Source organism: Passer domesticus, chromosome 1 (assembly GCF_036417665.1).
Source record: "Passer domesticus isolate bPasDom1 chromosome 1, bPasDom1.hap1, whole genome shotgun sequence".
Lineage (NCBI taxonomy): Eukaryota > Metazoa > Chordata > Aves > Passeriformes > Passeridae > Passer > Passer domesticus.
Genome location: NC_087474.1, coordinates 70062992 through 70087450, shown reverse-complemented (window position 1 = coordinate 70087450; position 24459 = coordinate 70062992). Strand labels below are relative to the sequence as shown.

Below are 24459 nucleotides of genomic sequence, written 5' to 3'. Positions count from 1 at the left end.
AAAAGAAAATAATATCATTATCCTATCCTCATTAACATTAGCAGGTTCTGATCATATTCAGATGCTTTTTTTAGTAGCCTGTGATTCATGTAGACAGGAGTTTTTATATTCTTTTGAAAAGAAGGCTGATACATATTTATGTCCTTTTTAAACTCTCAGTTAGTGCCACCATTTTACATTCTAAGTTAATTAACTCTCAGTGATTTTTTATGTATTTTATATGTTGTTAAATGTATTAAGATAGCTTTTAGTAGATTTTGGGGGAGAGTTGGGTTTGGCTTTGCATACAAGGTCATTTTGAACCTTTGTTTTTTCTGTTTTATCCCATCTGCTCTCTCTTTCTTCTCAGATGAGATGAACAGAGAACATTGGCTTCAGTTGTAGGATGAGTGCAAAAATTATAGTGATATTTTGGAGAGAAGTCAGACATTTTTTGCAATCTTTTTGGTGATTTTGATTAAAAAATGTCAGAGTACAGATGAATTCTAGGAGCACCCAGTCTTACTGGAGGGATCCCAGCATCATGTCAGGGGAGACAAAACTGACTATTGATTTGTATCAGTGCTGTGTTCACTTTGTCATCTGTGTTCTCAAATCCAGTATTTTCATCAGTTCCAAAATTTTGCCTGCTTTGTTTTGTCTGTGAGGAAGCAACCTGTGGTTCGGCCTGCGATTTACTGAAGTGGTGCTTACGCTGGGGCCTTTATTATTCCTAGCAATTATTATTCCTTATTATTCCTGGCAATTCTCTTGCACAGCTGCTGGTGCTGAACACAGCCTTGCATTGCTCTGTGCTATATCAGCACCCTCCTGACAGAGCCACTGCTGAGCACTTCTATTTCTGTAGCGTAGACAAGACTTTGGTCTGAGCAAACAGTTTGGTATTGTGAGCTCCTAAAGCAGTTCCTGGAGAAGTTATTTGATAGGGTATTTACCAAGCTGATTTATAAATTCTCATATAACTGATACTTGCCTGGGCTTATGCAGCTGTTAAGAGAGATCACCAAAACAGGAATTGCATATTGTTGCCTTAGCAACTACCACTTCATATTGTGCTTAAATCACTTGGAAATACACAGTATGTCTTAAGGAACTGCTTCCAGCAAAAACACCCAATCTAAATAATTCTAAATAATTTCACAGAAGCATAAGGATGGCCTTTCCTAACAAAGGCCATCATTCTTTTAAGCTTGGTTGCTTTATTTCACTACAGGCTTAGCTTGTTATTAGAAAAAAAGCACAATAAAATTTAAAGAACTCATATATTTGTTTACTCATGCCACCATAATCCATCTGATTGCCAAATTGGCTGGAAGTTGAAAATGAAAAGGTTCTCCTAAAGGCCATCTTGCATTCTATAAAATCAGCATTGATGGTTTGTTTTCCCATACTTATATTTTTAATGTCAAGTTTTCTTCAGGGTAGACTCATTGTCTAGGTTTTTTTTTGTTTTATTTGTGAAATGTTAGGGGCATGTAAGGAAGACCTTAAACATCTTTTACCTTCTCAGATGTTGTTTCTATTTTGAGATGATATTTTTATTTAGAATTTTTTCTGTAGATATTTGCAACCAGTTTTATCTGGTTTGTTAGATCATTTGAAAAAGAGAAGGAGGGAGAGAGTTTTGCCAGTATTACATTAAGGCTTGAGTGCTCATGCTACCTGATAGTAGGTACCAGTTTTGCATGGAGTATTTTATATTGCTGTAGCAACTTCCCCAGCTCTGTGATCACTCCTCTGTGTAACAGAGGAATTGGATTTTGCACGTGTGGAAACAGTGTTTCAGAGAGCTCAACAAAGCAGCGTCTTAGCAACTGGGTGCCAGATCCAGAAAAAAGCCAGTTTCTGACACCTCATCCTTTTTCTGCTTAAGCTGAGGTTTACAGCAGAAAGATCCAATGAGAGACTGCCTTCAGGTGCAATATCTGTCTCCCATATCAGAAAACTTATTTTCCTTTTGTAATATTGTACACAGTCAATGAAATTTGGAAATGTAATATGACGGAGTTGTCAACATTCTATTTCTATTACCCCTTTTCTAGGCAATGAAAAGGAGAGACAAGCAAAATGCAAGCTTACAGAATTTAAAAAGAATCAGATATTTTGAGGACCAGTTGTCATTTTTAGGTCACTGCTCACATCTCTGAATATAATTTTCATCTAAGCTGCATGGCAGGGTTTGTATGTGCTAGGAGAAGCTACATTTTCCCAGCAGGAGACCAAATCAAAATGAAGTAGTCAGATGCAGGTGCAGAGTGATAGAAAGGATCTATTTACCCTGAAGCGTGAGCAGTGGGCCAAGAAAGCAGAAGCAGTCTACTTCTATCTCTCACCTCCTTCTCTCCCTACCTTTTCCCTCCCCCATAACTATGCCAACAAATTCATAAGGGGACCAAGAAAAAGGTGTTCACTTGCTTTTAATGAGCTGCAGTGCCTGCTGCCGAAGGTCTAAAGCACTTTTTTGTTATGCTGATTGTGTACTATTAGAGCTGGCTGTCTTTTAATTTATACCTAATCCTTCCTTCCAGCTTGCACTGCCTCAAGCCAGCCTGGAAAATGGTTGAAAGAGTTTTTTCTGTGGGCATCTGTTGCCTGTGTCCATTCTGAATTTTAAATGATGCTGTGGAAAGAACAGTGTGGCTGAAGCAAGTATGCTTAAAACAAAATTTTTAAAGGCTATTTTCCTAGATATTATTTAATAAGTCATACTTTTTATGCAATCTTTTAAAAAAAATTCTACAGCTTTGTTTAAAGCAGGGCAGTTCAATAATGATGATTTAACAAAGTCAGCTGTATTGGTTGATGGTGAAATGAGACACCTTGCTAAGCATTGTCTGCTTTTCACTTGGGTTTCCAGAGTTCATTAGTTAACAGCTGAATGCTTTCCTGTATGTGAAGACAACCACCCATTGCTGCTTCCAAGGCTGAAAAAAACCTGAGCAATATAAGTACAGGAAAAACACTGAGAATTTTGGTTTTGTTGCAGATTAGTGGCATTATAGGACTAAGACAGCATTGTGTAGGTTTGGGAGGAAGAAGTAGGGATACATGAAATCCATTAATTCAGCTGCTTACTCTGCAGTGCTGGAGTGCTCAGGTTCTAAGTTTCTGTCCCCAGGTAAAATGGGCCAGACATATGATATAAAGATTAATCTGAGTGATTATTGTATGATGCAAAAGATATGGAACTCGAAATATTTATGTCACTCTGTTGCTGTAGTTCTGTGCAGGGTTATGCACTGAACACAGCATAATAAAAAAGAGGCATGTACCCATCTGGAATTGGACAGCCGTTGTAACATGAGCCTTAGTGAAGTGGCAGCTGTCTGTGTGCTAGAAAAGTATATTTATCCCGACATACCACATTTAAATCCCAAACAACTTCGTTGAAAAGCTCTGAGACAAGTCCATGCTTTGTCTCCAAGATTACCTTCAGAAAGGGAGAGATGTATACATTCTAAATTTTGGAAGAGCAGTGCTGCATAGCAGAACAAAGCAGTACAAAGGAGATTTTGAAAAGATATGTGTTCTGGTATCATCAAAACATGACCATGGTGTAAGTTTCTAGAAATTTTGTCACTTTTAGAGGGAGGTAGTGGTGCATTTGGACTTTGTCAGGTGAGAACACCTCTACAATATATAAACAGAAGACCTAGAGAATGCTTCATTATAATTTTCAAGAAATTTGACTTCTATTTACAAATGGATTCACATGATTTTTAAAAAATAGGTCCAGCAGTTAATTTCTGCTTTATAGTGAAGAATACATAGTCTGCATAATTACTAAAATTTATTCAAAATAATTAGACCCAACTGAAAAATCAGGAGAGAAGTAAACCAAAACTGATGTAGAAGAAACACTATCAACATTGCTTTTGCTTCAACTTTGTTATACCTAATAAAGGTCAAGTGTGTTTACTAGAAATATTCTATACATGAGAATAATCTGCTAAAACATGCACACATAAATTATGATGGTGTGTATTTTTCATTGCTTGCTTTATGATGTATTTAAATAACAAATACAGGAAAACAGATTTTTATGTGGCTTCCAAGCCTTGTACTAAGTATGTTCCATGATGATTTGGGTCAGAATCCAAGCCAGCCTCCTTCAAGAGAAATGGAGACATGCTTACCCATCCCACTATGAATTGAACTTAATCTGAAGAAGACTTTGGCCACTGTCTCTAAATCAGTAGAGATGCTACATGGGCAGTGTGCTTTCTTCTATGGGAGAAATATAGAAGTACAGTGGTTACTAATTTATTTTTTTTAGCCAATCAGAGGCTCTTAAAAAACAAAGCTGGTAAAATACGCGTAAAAGAGCCATAAGGAAATGTTGAAAAAGATCATGTGCCACATGCTCTGACTGTAGTAAGTAACAAATCCAAACTGTGCAATCATAGTCTTCATTGATGGAAAAAAAACAGTTGGGGGGAGTGTACATTACCTGAGTGTAATCACAGCAGGCACTGCTGTTGATGTTACGTAGCAATATTCTATCAAAGCATGTAAAGAAGGACAGTCCTTGGTACCCAGACTGTTGGAGAGTTTAAAAATCAGCCTTGAGTTTTATGTGATTCAGTCAGTTTTGGTTTAAAAGAGTAACTTAATTTGACTGCAGCCAAGAAGGAGTTTGGACATTTCTTGCTGTTCATTCGTTTTATAAAATCAGCCGGCTGGAAAAACTGCTTTTCATGGTTTCCGGTAAAGGAAAAACTGAGTTAAAGAATTATCATGTCAGAATTTCCTGTAGGATAAATGAAAATGAAATAAAAGTTCCTAAATGATTTGATTATTAACTCTAAGATTTACAAACTTCCTGGTAACTGTTGCAGTGCAGGAAGTGATCAAGCCAGCAGCGATTATTGCATGGTTTTTGGTGAAAGCAAATTGCCCTTGTGGAAATTATGTGACCAGTCTACTTTGGCATGGGGGAGGTTGCTGGGCAAGGGTTTTTTGCTCTCATTCATAAATATTTTCATCATGTCATCCATAAAATAAAAAAACAATTCTTCTATAGGAAACCTTTCCAAATTGAGATGCCAGGGCTGAGTTGTCTCAGTTCCAGATGCTTTGGCAGAATTGTAGTTCCCTGAGAGCTGGAACTCCTGTGTACCTGTGGAAGCAGATGAAAGAATAGGAATAAAAATAAGATACTGCACTACTTCTGCTGCTACATGCCTGAAAAAAAAATCATCAAAGTTATTATAATTATGACTGTTATTAGATATCATGTCTGGTTTCTGCATATTTAAATTCTGAGAGAGGTGAAACTTAGGCACTTAGAGATCCCAGGGGAATAATTGCAGAAATGATGACATATTCCACTTTTTGAACAAATTTCAATACCAAAGCTGCATTCTGCACAGCTTACATTTCTTCTTAATTATACTTGGATGCAGGATAGATAGTAATTTTCTGTCTTACAAATGCATGTAGCCAATTACTCTTGTAGATCATGAATACGCAATGGCCTAACTCATTAAATGGAATTTTCCTTCTCTGTTGTTATGGCAAAAGAGTCTGCAAATAGCTGAGTATTGTATCTCTCTGGGAGATACAATCTGTAGCCTTGGCCAAGGCTGCAGATCCATAACTTCAGCAAGTGGACAATTACTGGGTTTACTTTTCATTCCTCACAGTGTGCCATGCTAGTCTTGTGTTTGTGTGTGTGTCTGTCTGTGTGCATGTACTGTAAATTGGTGTAGGCTGTTTTGCTCCTCTGAACTTCTGGTCCTCAACTTAAATGCCACTGTTCTGACGCTATGTGATGAATTTAGTCTTCCTGATTTCTTCCCATTCCCAAGAAATTCTGAGCCCAGAATCTCTCCCTGTGGCCCACTGAGACATGCAGACCTGACCTCCTTTGGCTCCTGGAAGCAAAGCTGAGAAAAACATGTCTCTGAAGAAACCACAGCTTATATCAAACGATCTAACACAGGTGTTCTTTTCTTCTTCCCTCTGAATTTTTTTTTTCCTGCATAATATGCTTACCACTCTGTCATCTCAGAGTATGAAGATAACACATGCAGCCTAGTCTGCCTCACAGGCAGGGTTCATAGCCACAATAAAGGCAGACTGTTATGACCAGAGAGATCCAGGGAACCACAAGACAACTGAGAAATGAGTTACAGACCCAATATTTCTCTGAGCCAGTTTTGTTAAGTTTTGGTGTCAATAAATAATAAACAGGATGTTAGGAGAAGACTTGGTGATTAGCCTTCATGCTTTTCAGTGGTAGCATGTTTGCCCAAGGGTGAATGTTGCTTATCTAACATTCTGTCCTCTTTTTCATAATATTGCAGGACATCTGAGACTTGAGCATTTCAGCTACAGCAAATGTTGAGTTGTGATTTTTAAAAGCTGTGGTCTAAATTTTATGGAAATAATGAAACCTTTCCATTTAGGGGAAATGTTTTCTGTAATCTTATTACTGGAGTAGTTATCTCGAGTGCCTTATTGACATGTTTTGCAAAACTCCACTGGGGATTTCAATTTAATGTCTGTTTTCTTGAAAACAATAATAAAAAAAACACCATGCTGTTGGTTACACTGGATTTTTACTAAAATTTGAGTATGTTTTATCGGTTGTTATTTGTAGTTGCAGACTCCCTGGAGAATAGAAATTCTAAATGTGTTATAAACAAGTCTTAAACACCTCTTAAAAGCATGCAAAAACATACGTATTTTCTACTACTAAGATTCTGTCACTGGGTCTGGAACTCGGGGATTTGGTCCCTTCTGCTGTGTACCCACAACTTGTGATTCTGGGGAGTGAAGTCTATCTGCCTTTGGGGAAATGAGCTGGGTGCTTGCTGTTTCTCTTGCTTTCCAGGATTTACTTTGGGAATGTTCCAGATAAATGCAGGAGGAAGAGAAGGCAAGAGTTATTCTGTGAAATCTTTCTTTTCAGCAAGAGGAGAATTATATCTGTATCTCTCTCTATTACACTATATATATGTACACACACATGTGTGTGTACATATATATAGTGTAATAGAGATGTGACATTGCTGTTCCTATTTCTTTAAGTTCTATTTTCTGCAAATAAATGTAAGAGAAAATCCTGACCTTATCTTTTACTGCTTGTACCTTAAAGAATCAAACCATTATTATCCTCTCTGAATCTTGCAGAGTTCACATGGAACTTATGATGGAGATCTTATAACTTGTGTGTAACAGCTGCCACTAGGATGTGGTGGGAATCTTTCAGGGAGAGGGGAGGGGAATGTAACTTTGCTCATATTAAAACTGTGGAGTAAAATGTGAAACCTTTTGAGTCTCAGAATAGTAATAAAAGCAGTGAGCAAATTTAGCTTGCTAGACAGTTGTAATTTGCAGAATATATTTGTCAAATAGTTTGGAAATAATCTCGAGCACATTTAGATGGGAAAAGTAGAGATGGGCTTAAACTAAAAATGTGAGCTAAATGTCCGTCCAGGTTTGCAGAACATAAGCTATACACTTCATCATGAACTCAGTAATGGACAAGACCAGAGGGAGATTTTGAACTTTGGGGAAAGTCAGATTTTGTTCCATGTCTGTTTGGTCCCTTAATACAACTGATTTGTCTTGGGGTCTTCAATTTAATTTAAAAATTGCTGCTGCCTTTGAATGGTGTTAGTGCATTTGGAAGTTGAAAAGTATAATTGAAACACAGGTCTTTCCAGACCGGCCTTTAGTATGTTGGGTCTGTGAGTTGTTAAAAACTCTTCTTCTTGAGTCTTTGTAATATGCAGTGTTGGCTCCACTGCCATGGAAATCAGTGTGATCTCATGAGTACTGCGAAATGAGATCACCAAGAGGGAATGAGGAGATGCCCCAGCATTGTAAATAACAAGTGTGACTTCTAAAGAAAAGACACCCTTTTGGTGATTGAGTACAGATTTTTTTCATTAGTTGGATGAAAATGTAATGGACTTTGTTCACATCTGACATTTTTATGTGCCATCATGTTAATAAATAAAAATCAATTTATATTTCTGAACTGGATTTTCATGTTAGGCCCCTCTTTTTTTTCATTACAGCCCCTCAGTTCTACCCCTTGATTCTTTTAACCCTGTGAGTTTTAGACTCCTGTAAGTAGGGCTTTCTCTAATCCACTTTCTTGCTGATACAGAGTTTCCTCAGAGAATTTGATTATTTCTGCGAAGGGCATTTGTTTGTAGCTGAAGTTCTCAGTATAATTCATTGGTTTACTTTCTGAATCGTCTCTCATCTTCTATTTCCAGATTGGTGAGAGGCAGAGAGTTCTGGTAACCGAAGAATCCTTTGACTCCAATTACTACGTTGCTCACAATCCTTTCTATGAGCAGGTACAGTTAAATAAACTAAATAACATATTTTTGTTTTATCTTTGCTTCCTGATAATCTCAGCAACACAGTGTGTCAGGATTAAAAAAAAAATCTAATAAAGAAATAAGAAGCATTTTCCAGGAAACATATGACCATCAAGACTTTTTTATGAGATACTTTGTTTTATTATTGTGTTGTAAATATGATTTACCTGAAATTATGTTAAGAAATATACAGTGGATGTTTGAGTGTACAGCATGGTTTAAGAAGCTGTTAATTATTGCAGTAATTTTAATTTCAATGTCCCCAAAGCTGAATAATTTGATTTCTGAATAGTTGAGTCGTGACAATTTTAATACATCTTTCTGAAAAGTGTTTCAGACAATGCAATTTGAAAAAAAAAATCCTAACAGTAGAAGGGTCAGAAACTTCTTTAGATTAACACTTCAACATGATATATTGTGTTTCATAGCATCATACAATGGTTTGGGCTGGAAGGGGTCCTGCTGGCCACCCCTCTTTGGATGCAGCCCAGGATACAATTGGCTTTCTGGTCTGCAAGTGCACATTTCTGGCTCATGTCCAGCCTCTCATCCACCAGCACTCCCAAGTCCTTCTCAGCAGGAAAGTTCTCATTCTCCATGAGTTCTTCTCCCAGGCTGTAGTTATGTCTGGGATTGCCCCAACCCGGCTGCAGCACCTCGCACTTGGACTTGTTGAACTTCATTATGTTTTTGTGGGTTCACATTTCAGGCTTGTGTGGGTGCCCCTAAATGGCATACATTTCTTCTAGTTTTTGTCATTTCCTGCTGTGTACTTCCTGTGGATAAATTCTTGCCACACAAGAACATTATCTTTGAGCTGGGAAGGAAGCACACACATCAATTTCACAAAAGTGTTATTTTTGCTCAAAAGCTGATGACTTGCTTAAGACCAATAAAATTGGCTTTCCTGAATCATCATTATTTTATTCTCCATTTTCTTGCACTAAGCTGTCTACAATTTGCTTTTGCCACCATTAGGTATTCCATTTTCTGAACCTGGAGGGATTAAGATGATATGGCTGTGCTTTCTTCTGGTTTTGGGTTATGTTACAGAATTTATTTATTTGTTTTTCCTTAGTAGTAAGTGACATTGCTCTTCTTGAAATATCTGTTTCTGGCAGATATCTGGGTCACTAGTTTTCTTTCTTTCTTTCTTTCTTTTTTTTTATACATCTCCTTTTTTTTACATATCCAACTTCTGTCTAAGTCTTATGTATTGATGCTCCTTGATTTTGTTGCATATCAGTCAGAGTTGAGCAACATGATCTTCCACATAAAGATTAAAAAGAAATGTCTTGGGACTTTTTTGTTTAATCCTTTTTTTATGGAAGCTTTATTAATTAAATGAAAAGCAATATGTACAGGAAACAAAGTGTTGATTTTGTGTGTTGTGTTTGTACAGCACCTAATACAGCTTCTGATTGGGACTGGTAAAGAATTCACAAAGTACAAATAGTCACGTAGGGACTCATTTTAAATTCTATTAGGGAAGAAATGCTTTCCATTAAGAAAATGCAATATTTTCTCTAAAATCTTATGTGTGGCATGTTTCATAAGGATGGTATCCTACTGCTTACTCAGGTCAGCTCAAGAACACATGCTAGTAACTAAGATTAATAGCAGTAAATTGAATGATAGTAAATTGAAAACCACCCTAAAGTCTAAATATCATATATTATTTAAGCTGAAGCTCAGAATCCTGTTGTAGTATTCTGTTAACTCAAATAGTTATCAAATGTATTCTGTCTTCACTGAGCTTGTCTGTACTAAAAGAATTTGCTCTTAAACCTGCATCAATACTGCTGCACAGACAGACTTAGTGAGGTAGCTGCAGCTGATATTTGTGAAGGCTTAGGTGATGCAGTTTACATTGAACAGAGTAGTCTAAAGTGACCAAAGAGTGTTTTGCCAGATCCATAGCCAAAGTGAGAGTTTCTGCTGGTTTAACTTCATTTCTTAGAAATACTGTTGAGGGTTTTTTCTTAACAAATACTTCAAAAAATATCTGAATGTACACCAAGCCTGGATGCTTGGTTGTTTACAGTATCTCCCAGTTATTTTCACTTAAGCTGTTTCTTTTTCTGAAGTTTGGTGTATATTTAGTTATTTCCCTTTTTCATGAGGAGATGGAAGATTTACAGAGGTCATGAACCCAGTGTATACTCAGCTACCTAGTTTCCCTTTGATTTAAATTTGCCCAAAATTAATTACTTGGGAAGAAGTGTTATCCAGTCACGTTGTAACACTTTCTGAGCATTATGATCCTGACTTTGTGTATGCTGAGTCTCTGCATTTCTTGGAAGATGCTTAGGAAGCAGGATCCTAGGATCTCAAAGTGCTTACAGTCATGAACACCTTGAGCCTTTAGGGAAGAAGGGAAACCACTGCTGCTGATTTCCTCCAAGTAGGACAATGAACAGTTGTGATAGGTGAAAATGGAGAGGCAGTTTTTGGCAAAAAAATGCCTCCAAATGTGGCTGGCACAGATTTTTTTTCTCTCTGAAAGTCCTCTGCACATGTAGTCCTAAAAATTAAGCCATTTTAAAGCATTTCAATTTCACCATCAAAGAATCAAGATAAAAAGATAAAATCTTTTCCTTTGAAAAGCTGTCCTCAGCCCTGGTGAGGCCACACCTGGAGTGCTGTGTCCAGTAATGAGCTCCTCAGGACAAGAGAGACACAGGGCTACTGGAACAGGTCCAGTGGAGGACAGCGAAGATGATCAGGGGACTGGAGCACCTCTCTCATGAGGACAGGCTGAGGAAGCTGGGCCTGTTCAGCCTCAAGGAGAGGCAGCTGAGAGGGGATCTCATCAATGTCCCTAAGCATCTGAAGGGAGGGTGTCAGAGGATATTTCCCGGCTATTCCTTGGTGGTACCAAGCTGTAGGACAAGAGGCAATGGGCAGTAACTGATGCACAGGAAATTCCCCCTGAACATGAGGAAGAGCTTCTTTGCTGTGTGGGTCACCATGTACTGGGACAGATTGCCCAGAGAGGATATGGAATCTCCCTCACTGGAGAAATTCCAGAACTGTCTGGGTGCAATCCTGTGCCATGTGCACTACAATAACCCTGCTTGAACAGGGAGATTGGATCAGATGACCCCTCTGAGGTCCCTTCCAACCTGACTCATCCTGGGATTCTATGTGTGGATAAGCTTCAAGTAAATGTTATTTAATAAGTCCCCATGATTCAATTTTTAATTGTAAACAGTGTAAAAAAATGTAATTTCATCAGGAAATTACTCAACTTTTCTTTTTCAGCTGCTTACCTATTTTAGAGACATTTTAAGTCCATTAATTCTTCCGTTCTGAAAAATGTTGCTCCTTTATTTTGGGCTCTTTATTTTTTTAAATGCATGACCTAGGAACATCTGGTTTGTGCTTTTTTGTGAAGTGGGACTGTCTGATATCGTGGTTGTGCAAATTCAGAAAAGAGTGGCATAGTTGCTGACCCAAAAACAGTCATCTGTTTTTACAGGCATTCATTGTCAATCATGCATCTCAGCTGCAAAGGATCTGCACAATCAAAATAAAGGATTGTGCAAAGAGAGAAAAGGGTATACTTTCTGTCCTGAAGCCTTTACAGACTTAGAATTTATTTTTTTTTTAAGTGTCATGAGACAAAGATGAAAATGGAAAGCTTTACAGCAGTCTGTTACAATTGTGTAGTACAAATGTCCTTGGGAACTGTTTGGGTCTGGATTCAAAAGCTGCAATTCAGGCCAAATTTTCTCATCAATCAAAAAACATGACTTTAAGAATCAGTTGGAGTTAAAAAGACCTGAGCTAACACTGCAAAGCTCTTGTAGAATGCAGGTTGGAGATCTTACTGGTCAAGTGTGCCAGGTGCTGTAGTGTATGCTGGTGACTAAAATGTTTAAGTTCTAGGATTTTCTCTGATGTTTATCAAAAATCTGTTTTCTGAATGGGTACTAGAGACTCTAAGGTTCCTTGCGATATTTAGTAACAATGTCTTTATTTTATTTGAAAGGTTCTTGTGCCAAAGGATCCTCTGTTAATGGGTAAGATGGTAGAAGTGAATATTTATGAAGCTGGGAAACATTTTATGAAGGGGCAGCCAGTATCAGATGCCAGAGTTCATACTGCATCCATCAGCAGACCATTAGCAAAAGGAGAAGTTTCTGGTTTAACAGAGGTGAGTAAAAGACATTTTCTGCTTTACTACACTGGCAAATCCACAGCTGTTCAAGCAAAATGATTCCATGCTATGTATCTGTTATCATTTTATAGTTCCCATTTATATATGCATGAAGCTTTAATCTTTTCTGACAGATTAAAATCTGAATTCAAAATATGTTTTTGCTGATGCTTGTAGCTTTACTTTGCTGGCTATAAAGGCAATAATACACTTGTTTCTTGTTTCTAGATGCAAGATGAGGAAAGAACTTACTAGAATTGAAAAGATTAAACACCAGTAATTATATAATTCAATATATTTCAGTTTAGTAGAAGGATGAATCAGTTTAATTTTTTTTACAAAGCTGTTTTTTAAAAAATATGTATTGATTACATATCTGTTAAAACAGGTCTAAACACTATTCAGAGATCCAAAATTAATTGATGGGCAGAGGTGCAGAATACTTACAATATATTTTGGAAAAAGGTCAACATCTGATTTAGTCATGTAAAAAAAATGAAACTCTTTTAAAAAGAGATCTGATTCTTATTTTACAGCTCAGTAGATATGGCTGTTAGCCAAGTCTTCTCATACATTTCATGGAGCTCTAGTTGTAAAAACTGATGGAGTGTGAAATGAAAATGTGTATCACATTTCTAAGCATCATTTGATGTCCTTTCTCCAGCACTGTTGTTAGGATCTGCAACAAATATGTAGCACATGGGAGAAGGATAATTGGCACTTTATCAGCCACCTTATTGCTTTTACAGTAAATTGCTGATAAGTATTAAAGTATATACATGTCCTTGTTTATGTTCTAAGTAGTCACATTTCAAATACATCATCAAGGCATACCTGAAGTGACCAGTGTTAAGCTAAAACTTGGTCTCTTGAATAAGCCTGGCTGTGGAAACACAGAGCAGCAATAATGCACTCTCTGTAATGCACATACTGTAATGTGTTCAGCAGATCATGACACTTAGGCACAAACACATTACTAAGCTCTCCATTAATATTGTCTGTGTGTATGTGTATATTGGCCTGATAAGGGCCTGTAAGAGATAAAAAACAGCCAAAACCTTCAAATTGTCTGGTTGGACTATGTGGCTATTTAAACACAGCTGATTTTTTCATCAGAATGTTTTTTTTTTTAATAATCGGCTGGAACAGAACCAAGACTGTCATTAAACTGAGTATGTGCTGCCAGAAGCTTGTAGATGGGGACAAGCAAGTAGACTCTTGACTGATTTTTTTAATGTTAAAACAAGAGGTAAAATTATTAAAATCAAGGATACTGATAATTTCCATAGGGACTCATTGAGATATATAGATCTTGTCCTGCTGTTTGGATAGGCACAAACAAGTACCAGGAATCCCCCCATAAATGGCTGCAGCAAGCAAATGATAAGGCAAATTGCTTTTCATAACTTTTGTGGTTACCAGTGCTCCTTCAAGGGAGATTTAATATATGATTGTTATATGGAAATGTTGGGAACTTTTGTTTAATGGAAAAAAAAAATAGCATCTCTGTATTTCAGCAAATAGAATAGCTTTGGTACATAGAAGGTGCAACTGAAAGCTTTTAATCACACTTGGCCAATGTATAATATATAGAACATGAACTGAAATTCTTAGTGGGAAGGTCATCCTGAAAAGTCATACATATAAATAGAAACTCAGGGACTTTCTTTAGGTTTCCATTAAAAAAAAAAAAAAAAAAAAAAAAAAAAAAAAAAAAAAAAAAAAAAAAGAAAAAAAAAAAAGTCAGTTTGCCACAAAAGTTACCTTGGATTTCTGGCTAGCTGCAAGATGCAATTTGGGTTGCTCTGTTTGCATGGACTGATGGGAAACACTTCCTGCTGCATGTGCTCAAGACACATAATTCCAATCAAAGATGCTTTGAGCAAGATAAAAGGGGCTCATAGGAGCGTCATGTGAGCCTTTTGTAGTTTGTTATGTGCATGGATGGCAGGTTGGGGAAAGATGAAGGAGGCAACTCAGAACTGATGAATTCAGATTTCCCAAAAGTAGCAAAATATCTTGGATCTTTAACAAGATCCCAAGTGTCTCCACTAGGTTTTCTGCAGCTTGCAGAACTAAAATCTTGGATACATTTTCCACTGTGCACACATATGAGCAAGAATTAAGGTCTGCTCATTATTAATGGTGTTTTCGTTAACCTACATAGAACACAGTAAAAGGTGTTTCAAAATCCTTCATAGCTGTACTTCTCTCTATATGAGGAATGCTCACAGAAAGAGAGAAAGCTTTTGAAGCTGTAGTTTTTAAGGAAATTAATCAATTGAGAGCACCATCATGTGAGGATGTCAAAGCAAGTCATAAACTCATCCTAAGCAAGAAGGCACTTCTAGAGATGCTGTGATAAGAAGTACCTCCAAAGAATCAGAGCTTATCTGCAGTTATGTGCTCTCTTTCTCATCTGATACATTACCCTCAGTAATTTTTTTCTGACAAATTCAGAGTGAGCACCACAAGCAACATGTGTGTCTGATGAAACAGTTGTAGACCTTTTTTACCTTTCTGGCTGCATGGCTCTGGCAGCAAATTGGTCCAAAGAAATAAAAGTAGGTTGCCAATTGGAATCAACAGATTGACTGAAAAAGAGGAAATGCAAAATGCAGAAACACAAAGGACAATTTAGAGTATCCATACAATATTCACACATTGTATGTCTGTGACAAGTAAGGAGGGAAATAGATATAGAATTAATTCAGAGTATTTCTAGCATTTCATGCTTTTTCAGTGCATGTAGAACACAGCTAATACGTATATCCATTAATGTACTAATGATCTAGAATATCTTACAGTTATTGTACTCTTTAAGGAAAAAACTGTAACAAAGTACAGATGGTGGAAAGTCTTGGCATTCCATAATGTTAGGCTCTGTGGCAGAATTTGGGATGGGAAGGACAAAAGAGTCTTGGAGTTAGCAGCTCGGGTTAAAAAGCTGTCAAACCAATCAGACTTAGTGATTGTTATGGACATACTAAGTAGTAAAGTGCACAAGTATTTGCCAGGATTTTTTTTTTAGCTTCAGCATGAATTTTCTTATAAAAGCCACTAAAAAAGGAGTGATGTCTCCAAGTGGCACAATTTTCACGATGGCTATTTGGGAGGGCAAACACATTTGGAAATTTCAGTTGACACAGGTCTACTGTAGACTTACTTGGGTTTAAAATGGGCAGTTGCTGATTCAGTAAGAGAACCATGTTTAGAAGGCATACATTGCAGAGGATATATAGGTGAAAGTTGAAGACAATAAAGAATGAACATGTATAATGGCATTTTTGAATTTGGTTCTAGTAAATCTAAGATAGGATGTATGTGAACTGGACATTAAAAAGTAGTGACAGTAAACTTGAAATGAACATTCAGACAAAACAAACCTGTCACGAGTTGCTAACTGCAATTACAAATATCAGTGAATAAGGATTCAAAGCTCTGATCAAGATTTAGCTCTGTTAAGTTTCACAACAACAAAAAGAAGATATAAATGCTGTAGATGTTACATCCTTTCATTGAGGTAGGCTTGAAGCTGACAAAGGACTAAGAGTGCACTTCGGCATTTTGAGATTCAGAAAGCCATTTTGCATGTTTTCTATGTTCTTAAGCACTCTGGTAAACTTGTCTTTTAGGGTTTGGAGGTAGGTTTGCAATGCACATAGTGTTGAGTATATTATCTTTGGATAATATTTTTGAAAAGTCAGCAGTGTGTGTCAACAGTCTGAATATAATCTAATTTAGGAAAAAAACCCAATTTTAATATCTGTATTAGTTTTATTTGGCCATATTTAGGGATCTTGACTGTTTCTCAGCAGCATAAAGTACCTAATAAATGTATCCTGTTTACAGACAAATGTTTGCCCAAAACTAATCATTGAAAAAAGTAAGAATCTGCAAGAATATGATCTCTTGTTAGAACCAGAAATAGAGTATGTTATGCTTCTGTACTCCAAAAATAATTCTGGTTGTTTACATATGTTCTGTGACTAGAGGAAAAAAATACTGCAAGATGAGAAATATATGAAGAAAAGACCAAAGGGCTGAGGGATAAAAATAAAAGGCTGGCTACCTGCCAGAGTTGCAATGTATTGCCAGAATCAAAGCCCCATAAGTCTGAGGGCCTTTGGTGGGAAGTTTTAATTAGATGGAAAATTAAGGCAAGAAAAAAAAATAATTTTAACAGGATGTTTAATCCCCAGTCATAATTATTTTATGTTCATAGTTCATGTTTCTGTAATTCCTCTATGGCTGACTTTCTTTTCAAACAAATACAGGCACATCTTTCAGTTTTCTGTTTTCCATTGGTTTCTGTGATGATATTCTCCATGCCTAACACTTCCTCTGTGAATGGCATCTGCTGGGAGCCACCATTTCCAATGTCTCCTTTTGTGAGACTGGGATCTTGGTGCACATCTCTGTGCTCCCAGGCCTTGGAAATACCCACAGCTGGCCTGTTAAGTTAATAGCTGTTCAAGTCATTGGGCTCTTTGGAGGAAATGAGGAGTGAGCCACTGATTTTCAGTTAGCAGCCAATTATTTGGTCATTCTGCTTGTTCCTGTTTTCTCTCCTGTCCTCCCTGCATTTTAGCTGCAGTTGGTTATTGTGGCATTGTGCTTCAGGATACTAATGAAGAAGATTTATGTTGCTGGTCTTACAGTTAGCCACAAATATTTTCTAGTTACATGAGCAAAAACATCACCCAGCCTTTTTTTATGATGTTAAGAAACAGGAAAGATGCATATATCAAACATTTCTTTATAGCCTGCCAGAAAGAAAATTCAACAAAGCATAGCTTAAAGGAAACTCTCTGATCTCAGGTAGAAAGGGTGCTTCACTTGTAGGCAAAATAAAATGGAGAAGGGGGAAGAAAATGTCTTCTGCTGGAACAGAAATGAAAGAAATCATGTCAGAATTAAGATCTCTCTATTGGAAACTTCCTTCAAGGACTTGGAAGGAAATGTGGAAGATGTGTGTTAATTAATAAGCATAGTTTTTACATGTGCTGGAGTTTCAAAGTGGTGGAAAATTTTGTTTCTGAAGAGGAACTAGAGATTAGAGATTTAGGGCAAAAAGAGAATGAGGAAGCAAATCTTAGATCAAAAAATGGCATAGAGGTGTAAGTTGAGGAATCTTTCATAAAATTTCAGAAACTGTAGAAAGTATGAGAAATGCTAATGAAAGATCGGAATTTCCAAAGAAGAAAGAAAAACTAAAATAGAATATACCTTTTACCTCTCTCAGAAAGCTACTTTGCAAAGAGATCTTTGTATCGCAAAGTCCAAAAAAGAGTAATATGAGAAATGTAGGGAAATTTCTGTTAAAGAGATACATACTGACAAAAAAAGGGGAACATTTTCTATGTAAAATCATTTTCAAGTAATTCTTTATGAAAATACGATGCACTACATGGTGCTCTTGCATTCTTAGGAACGTACCTTTGTTAGCTCAGTTGAACTCTCTCCCCCTGTCTGATACCTTTTTTGTGACACCAAGCTGAGTGGTGCAGTTATCAGACCTGAAGGATGCAATGCCAAGCTCAAGGACTGGGCCCATGGGAATCTCATGATGTTTAATAGGACCAAATGCAAGGTGCTGCAGGGCAATCCCTGGTATGAACGCAGGCTGAGGAATGAACAGATGGAGAGCAATCCTGCCAAGAAGGACTTGGGAATGCTGGTGGGTGAGAGGCTGGACATGACCTGGCAATCTGCACTCGCAGCCCAGAATGCCAATTTTATCCTGGGCTGCATCAAAAGCAGAGTGGCCAGCAGGGACAGGGAGGGAATCATGTCCCTCTCTTCTGGTGAGACCACACCTGCACTGCTGCATCCAGCTCTGGGGTCCTCAGCCCAGGAAGAACATGGACCTGTTGGAGCAAGTGCAGAGGAAGCTACCAAGATGATCAGAGGGATGGAGCACCTCTCCTACAAGGAAGAACAAGGAAAATTTGGTTTGTTCAGCCTGGAAAGGAGGGAACTTTGGGTTAACCTAATTGTGGCCTTTCAGTATCTGAAGGGAATCTGCAACAAAGATGGAGGGACTTTTTACATGAGCAGGTAGTGACCCGACAAGGGGGAATGCATTCAAATTGAAAGAGAGTAGGTTTAGATTACATATTAAAAAAAATAATTCTGTACTGTGCAGGAATGAGGCACTGGAACAGGTTGCCCAGAGAAGCTGTGGATGTCCCAACTCTAGAGGTGTTCAAGGTCAAGTCGGATGGAGCTTTGAGCACCTGGTGTAGTGGAAGGTGTCCCTGCCCATGGCAGGGGAATTGGAAACAGATGATCTTTAACGTCCCTTCCAACACAAACCATTCTACGATTCAATGATTCTCTGAAGGAACTGATTGTAGGGCTAAGTGTACAAATACTTAGTACTTTTACTTGTATTAATCTGTTTTATTTAATGTGTTCCATGTATTCCCTGCTGGTTGTAAATAGAGGTCATAAAAGATGGTGTAAAATCCTTCTTAATTAATCTTTTTTTCTTAATTTTTCTTCAGTTCTTTCATGAAGGTCACTATAAAGTTAGTGTAATAAGAGCTATATTTCCTTTTGAAGAGCAGAGCTCAATGCCACCTATGGATGTTTTATAAAAGGACCTTTGAAAGTCTCATTTTTTCCTGAAAAGTCTTGTGTGCTATTTCTTAGATACTAATTTTCATGATCTACACATTATCTGCATGCTGTGTTGGCTTTTTTTATTTGGGGAATTGATTTGACTTGAATTTTTCTTCTGCTTGGAAGCCCATTTCTTGGCTCAAAGTTTGAAACTTACAATTGAGTCTTTCTTACAGGCAGAGTAAATTTTTCTTGCTTGGTTTAGATAAGCACTTGCTCAAATTGTATGTAGTAGTTGGGGAATATTAATCAATGCTGATTTTTAGGATCATACTTAGCCAATGTCTGTGACAAACACTTGAGATGTAAGTCAGCCCCCTTGGGTCATGGGGTGACTTCTTTGTTTCCAGCCTTACGTGCTATAATTCAATGAATATTTTAATTTAGCCATTTGATGTCTCCCAAACTGGAACAGAAGGCAGTGCAAGTGTGTTGATCCAACACGTTTCTCTGCCCTGCTTAAAGGGCTAAAATACACAGAGCTGATTTAAGACAGCAAGCCAAAGAGCCAGCATAAGACCTTCACCTAGTAGTTTTATCCTGGTGTCTTTAATTTAATGGGCATGTTGTCTTTCTGCCCATTCCTCTGGCAGGGTTGAATTTCAACTTCAGTCATCAAAGCTCAGCTGAAACAATACATATTACATAGACCGTTTTCAAACAAATGCTCACCACAGTCCATTTCAGGTGAAAAAATTTGAACTTTAATTTATGTACTTTTCATTTCCTCAACAGACAGTGTTATTTTGCTGATTGTCACTGTTTAATCACTTAAAATACATAATTATGTTAATCCTGTGCAGTTCATGCAATAAATGGAAATAGTAATGGCAGGGAGGATTCAACTCTAAGTCATTTTCTGGAGAATAAGCAAAGGTTAAACAGAAATGTTCTATCTCTTCTGCCTCCAGAAGTAAAACTCTTAAGTGCTAGAATAGTTCTGCCATTTTTGTGTATTATTTCTAGTACTCAACCTGCTGATGCTGTACTGCAAGATCAGTGAGTAGGTTCTGCTCTCTGTTGGCATAGGGAAATGTGTAGCCATGGTAATTTTAACTACTTGATTCTCCCTGTAATATTTAAGAGATTCTTTTAAAATATTTTTTCTTTTCCATTAGATCTCTAACAAACAGACTCTTGGGGAAAAATAAAATAGCATTTGGTTCTGGTAATCCTTTATTGTTTAATATACCAATGTTCAGTAAGTTTTAATTCAGGAGAAAAGTATAGCAGCCACAACTTTTCTCAGTTTTTTCTGTTGTTTTGGAAGTCATGTACATCCAGTCCACAAAAATCATCATAGGTTTGAATTTTATACCTCTCCAGCAAAGATAGGTGGAGGATATTCAGTCCATGTGTGCAATTTATCTCTGTTTGCAGTACTTAGTCATCCCTTTTCTTTTTATTGGTACTCCTTAGATCACCAAAAAGCACACTTAGGCAGTATTTCTCTCTCCATTCCTTCCCTATCTCTCCTTTCCCTGTGGGAATACACAGTCAGAGGTATCAGATATTTATGTCTTGAGTGGATGTTATTTCTATCTGTTCCTCCTTTATTGAAGCTGTAATTAAAATATCTTTCTACATCAATACTTGAAAGGGACAGCACAAAAAAAAGGCACATGTAGCTCATGATACAACTTTCCCCATCACCAAATGAAGGTCAGTAGGAGGTTTGAATTTACATGTACAAAGTTCTGGAATGTTGAACATCCATCTCTTAGAAATGTATTTGTTGCCAAAACCATTGAAGTGAGATGATTCATTACTTTTGAGATAGTTTTGAAGGGCAATAAAAATTACAGTCATGAGATTAAGCTATTTTTTAACTAAAAGCTGTTTTAAAAGTGTAGCTCATTTCAAAAAGATTACCAAACCATCTTAAAGGTAAACTGTCGTGTTCTGTAGCCTTTAATATTATTATATGTTCAAAATCTTTATTAGATTCTGAGTAGATTAATGGGTTTCTAATAGTCTAATAATCATCCTTTGTGTTCTTGCTTATTCCCTTTATAATAATGAGAATTGCTAAGGTATACATACATTTTGCTAGTAACTTTTTTCTTTTATTCTGACAAATCTATTGAAAAGGCATTGAGCTGCTCTGCAATATTAGGATTAATTGTGAGTTATAGTAGGATACCCAGATACATTTTTAATCATAATCTTCCAGTCAGACTTTTGTAATACTTGGACATAGTGATTTATGTTTGTGCTTTTAATATAAGAGATTTATTAGAGATTGGAGATTTTTGTTTTTAATTTTGTGGTGTCAATGGTAGTAAGATAAGGAGAAAGCATAAGAAAAAGAGGAAAAGGCTTTTCAGTAAGAGAAAGAAACAAATTTTGTGTGGTTTTGACACTATTAAATTATATTTGGGGAAGATTCCTGCATATAAAAATTCAAAGGCACATTTGCAGGGGCTGGCTTAGATTGAAATGAAATTGCAGTTGAGTAATAAGTTCTATTTGATGGCTGCGTTGGAGAAAAGGCATCTTAAATATTCAAATACCATACTTCAGTGAATTGGATATGAACTTCACAGCCTTAAATTTAGTCCACTGAGGATATGTTCCTAGCTACCCTAGAATATCCAAAGAACTTACTATGACTGTTAAACACATTAGAATTATTGTGTGCTCAAAGACAGTCCACAGAATGTTATAGCATCTAAGTAAGCTTAAAAACTGCTGTTTGTTCAAAGGTCACTTACAGTAACTTTGTGTTTGTGCAGGCTGTACTCCATATCAAGTTTAACATTGCCTCCAGATCCTTTATCATGCCTTTAGTGTGTTGTTGCAGTTTTACTGGACCAAACAACAATAGAAATAAACCCTTGCCCTCCTAATACAATTTCTCCCACTAAGATATTTTTCATGGAGTCTTCTTAAACTACAGGGGTAATAATCACTGTAAAAAATTGAGTTCTCTCTCTAAGGAACTTGGCTCAGGGCCTGTGAGTTTTTACGGGACCTGACTCCTAAATTGAGCTTTAGGATCAGTTCTTATTTTTAATAAGTTCCAAAGCAAGCTGTTCCTGTGGGCTTTATCAAAGACTATTAAGTAAAAGAAACACAAAAATTACTGGTTATTTAAGTGCTTTGTTAAAGACAGCTTTACTTGTGGTTAGTGCACAGTACACCGATCTTTGATAACCTTTCTCTGACTACTTCCCATTGTGTATTTAAATTACTTGTAGGGTTTTCCCACCTACAATTTATTAGTTCAGACCTTGGAACCCTTCTTAAAAATGCAAAAAAGATCTCCTACTGATTTATTATAGTGCCAGGCATTCTAGCCAGAAATTACAAATATTGTTATGGACTGATGGAGCAGTGGGATGAAGGAATTCTGGACTGAAAGATCTAGTCAGGTTAGCATGAAAGGTTATGGTGGTGGTGTGGTAGGGTTAGTGTAGATAACCCAAATCCCATACATGTTCCCACTGAGGTAAAATTGGTGCTACATCTGTTTGCAGGGTCTTTAGGTGTTAAACCTTTCTTTTTCATCACAACATATTCCAAAGCTTGTTCATCATTTTAACAGGGAGTTGATTCAGTAGATTTGCAGGTTGACATCAGAAACAGTTCATGTTTTGAGGTTCCAAAAGAGTCAGAGGGCTTCAAGCACAGCTTTTCTGCGCTTGAAACTGAAGCCCATGGGATGCTAAAATTCCAGCATATTTACTTTCATTTCCTTTCCTTGAGTCACAACCACAACTCAGATTTGGTGTAATTATAAAATCATTATTTATGAAATATTTTTTCCATTCTACATATTATTAAAAACTGGAATTATGATGAGGTGGCGCTTCAGCTTTTAATCACTAAGGTAACAAGCACTGTCATGAAGTAATTTTTAATTAGGATACAGTGGTATAAAGTCAAACCCAAAGTTATTCTACACATTCATTAATGCCACCATGGTATGAAAGAATCATATGGATTTTTCTCATTCTTTATTGTTGAAAAGGTCTAACAAATAATTTATAAATTAAAAGCATACATGTAAAAAATGTTTATAAATATTTTTCTGGAAGAAATGTACATTTTTAGTTGTTCTTGGTGATGCCAATCACACAGAATAATTAAGGACCCAAAGGGAGACCATTTTTGATGTAGATAGCTCATCAGCCCATTAGAAAGTAGTTAATTCCAAGTTTCTGGCTCAACTTAATTCAGAAAATGGGTGTCAATTTTACTGTTCTATCAATATCTTCTTTTTGACAGTTGGGGTTTTTATTGCCTTTTTACCTGGTCTTCCCGGTAGAAACACTGTTTGTGAGACTTGACTTGTAATGAAGCCTTCTCCACACGTGTGTGAGCATATAGTCTTTAATCCAGAAATGGCCAGCCTCTGGCATGGGAACAACCTAAAGAGTTGACCTGGCTCATTTGGTGTTATCCAATACCCTCTTTTCCAGGGGCTGTCAGGTCAGTGTCATGTATGTGGGAGCACATGTGACATGTGGAGAAGGAGAGCTTGTAGCTATTAATGACATGAAACATTTCTGTCTGGCCAGGAGATTGGCAGGACATGGCAGTCTAGGCTCTTGGTAGACCCACATGACCTCTCAAAAAGGTTTGACCACCCAAGTACTACAACCTGAGATGGATGTATGATTGATAAATAGTGAGAGGAATGAAACCTGACTGGCTTAGAGAGCCAGATGTCATATGCAAAACAAAAAGAAAAAGCCCCGTGGAAATTACTGTTATTTTTCTTTAGTCTCAGTGTAATCAGGAGGTCCTTGACACACTATTATGTGAGAAAAATTATTCACTAAATGTCTTGGCTTTCAAATTGATAGATTCTTCTTCATACCTATATATATATATATTTGTACTGTGGCAGAATTTGAACAAATGCTCCATTTTGGATTGGAGTGGCTTGGAAATGTTTGTGAAAGTACTTTTGATGGAACAAAAATGTGTAGGCAGTACACTCAAGCTCTTTTTGTCAAAAAAAATCACATAGCTACAAAAACTACCTATGCATAATATCGACCAGATGGATTTCTGGTCCTGAGGAAAGGGTCCTGTTATCAGGACTAGAGGATTTTTTTTAAAACTCTCATTCTTGTTTTGACATGACTTCGCATGTGATTGTTAAGTCATTCCACTCAGTGTGACTGTGATTTATCTTATCCGTATGGAAACTATTTTGCAATTCTCACATACAAAATCTCTGATAAGTGCAGATAACATAATTATCATACAAAAAGGACAGCTGTGAATATCCATTTCTGACACAGATATTTTTTTCAAAGTACAAGAACTTTAATTTGTTGAAATTATGGAAGTAGTGCTTAGAATGACAGGAATTCT

General features: G+C 36.9%; 1 protein-coding gene across 5 annotated transcripts in view; it reads left to right on the top strand.

The window, feature by feature from the left end:
* The window catches only part of CDKAL1 (CDK5 regulatory subunit associated protein 1 like 1), a 378983-nt gene that overhangs the window by 342172 nt on the left and 12352 nt on the right, over positions 1 to 24459 (top strand). For all 5 annotated transcript variants that reach the window (XM_064422776.1, XM_064422785.1, XM_064422794.1 and 2 more), the window contains 2 exons: positions 8235 to 8318; positions 12337 to 12501. In XM_064422776.1, coding sequence (XP_064278846.1) covers positions 8235 to 8318; positions 12337 to 12501 — 249 coding nt within the window. The remainder of the gene's footprint in view (positions 1 to 8234; positions 8319 to 12336; positions 12502 to 24459) is intronic.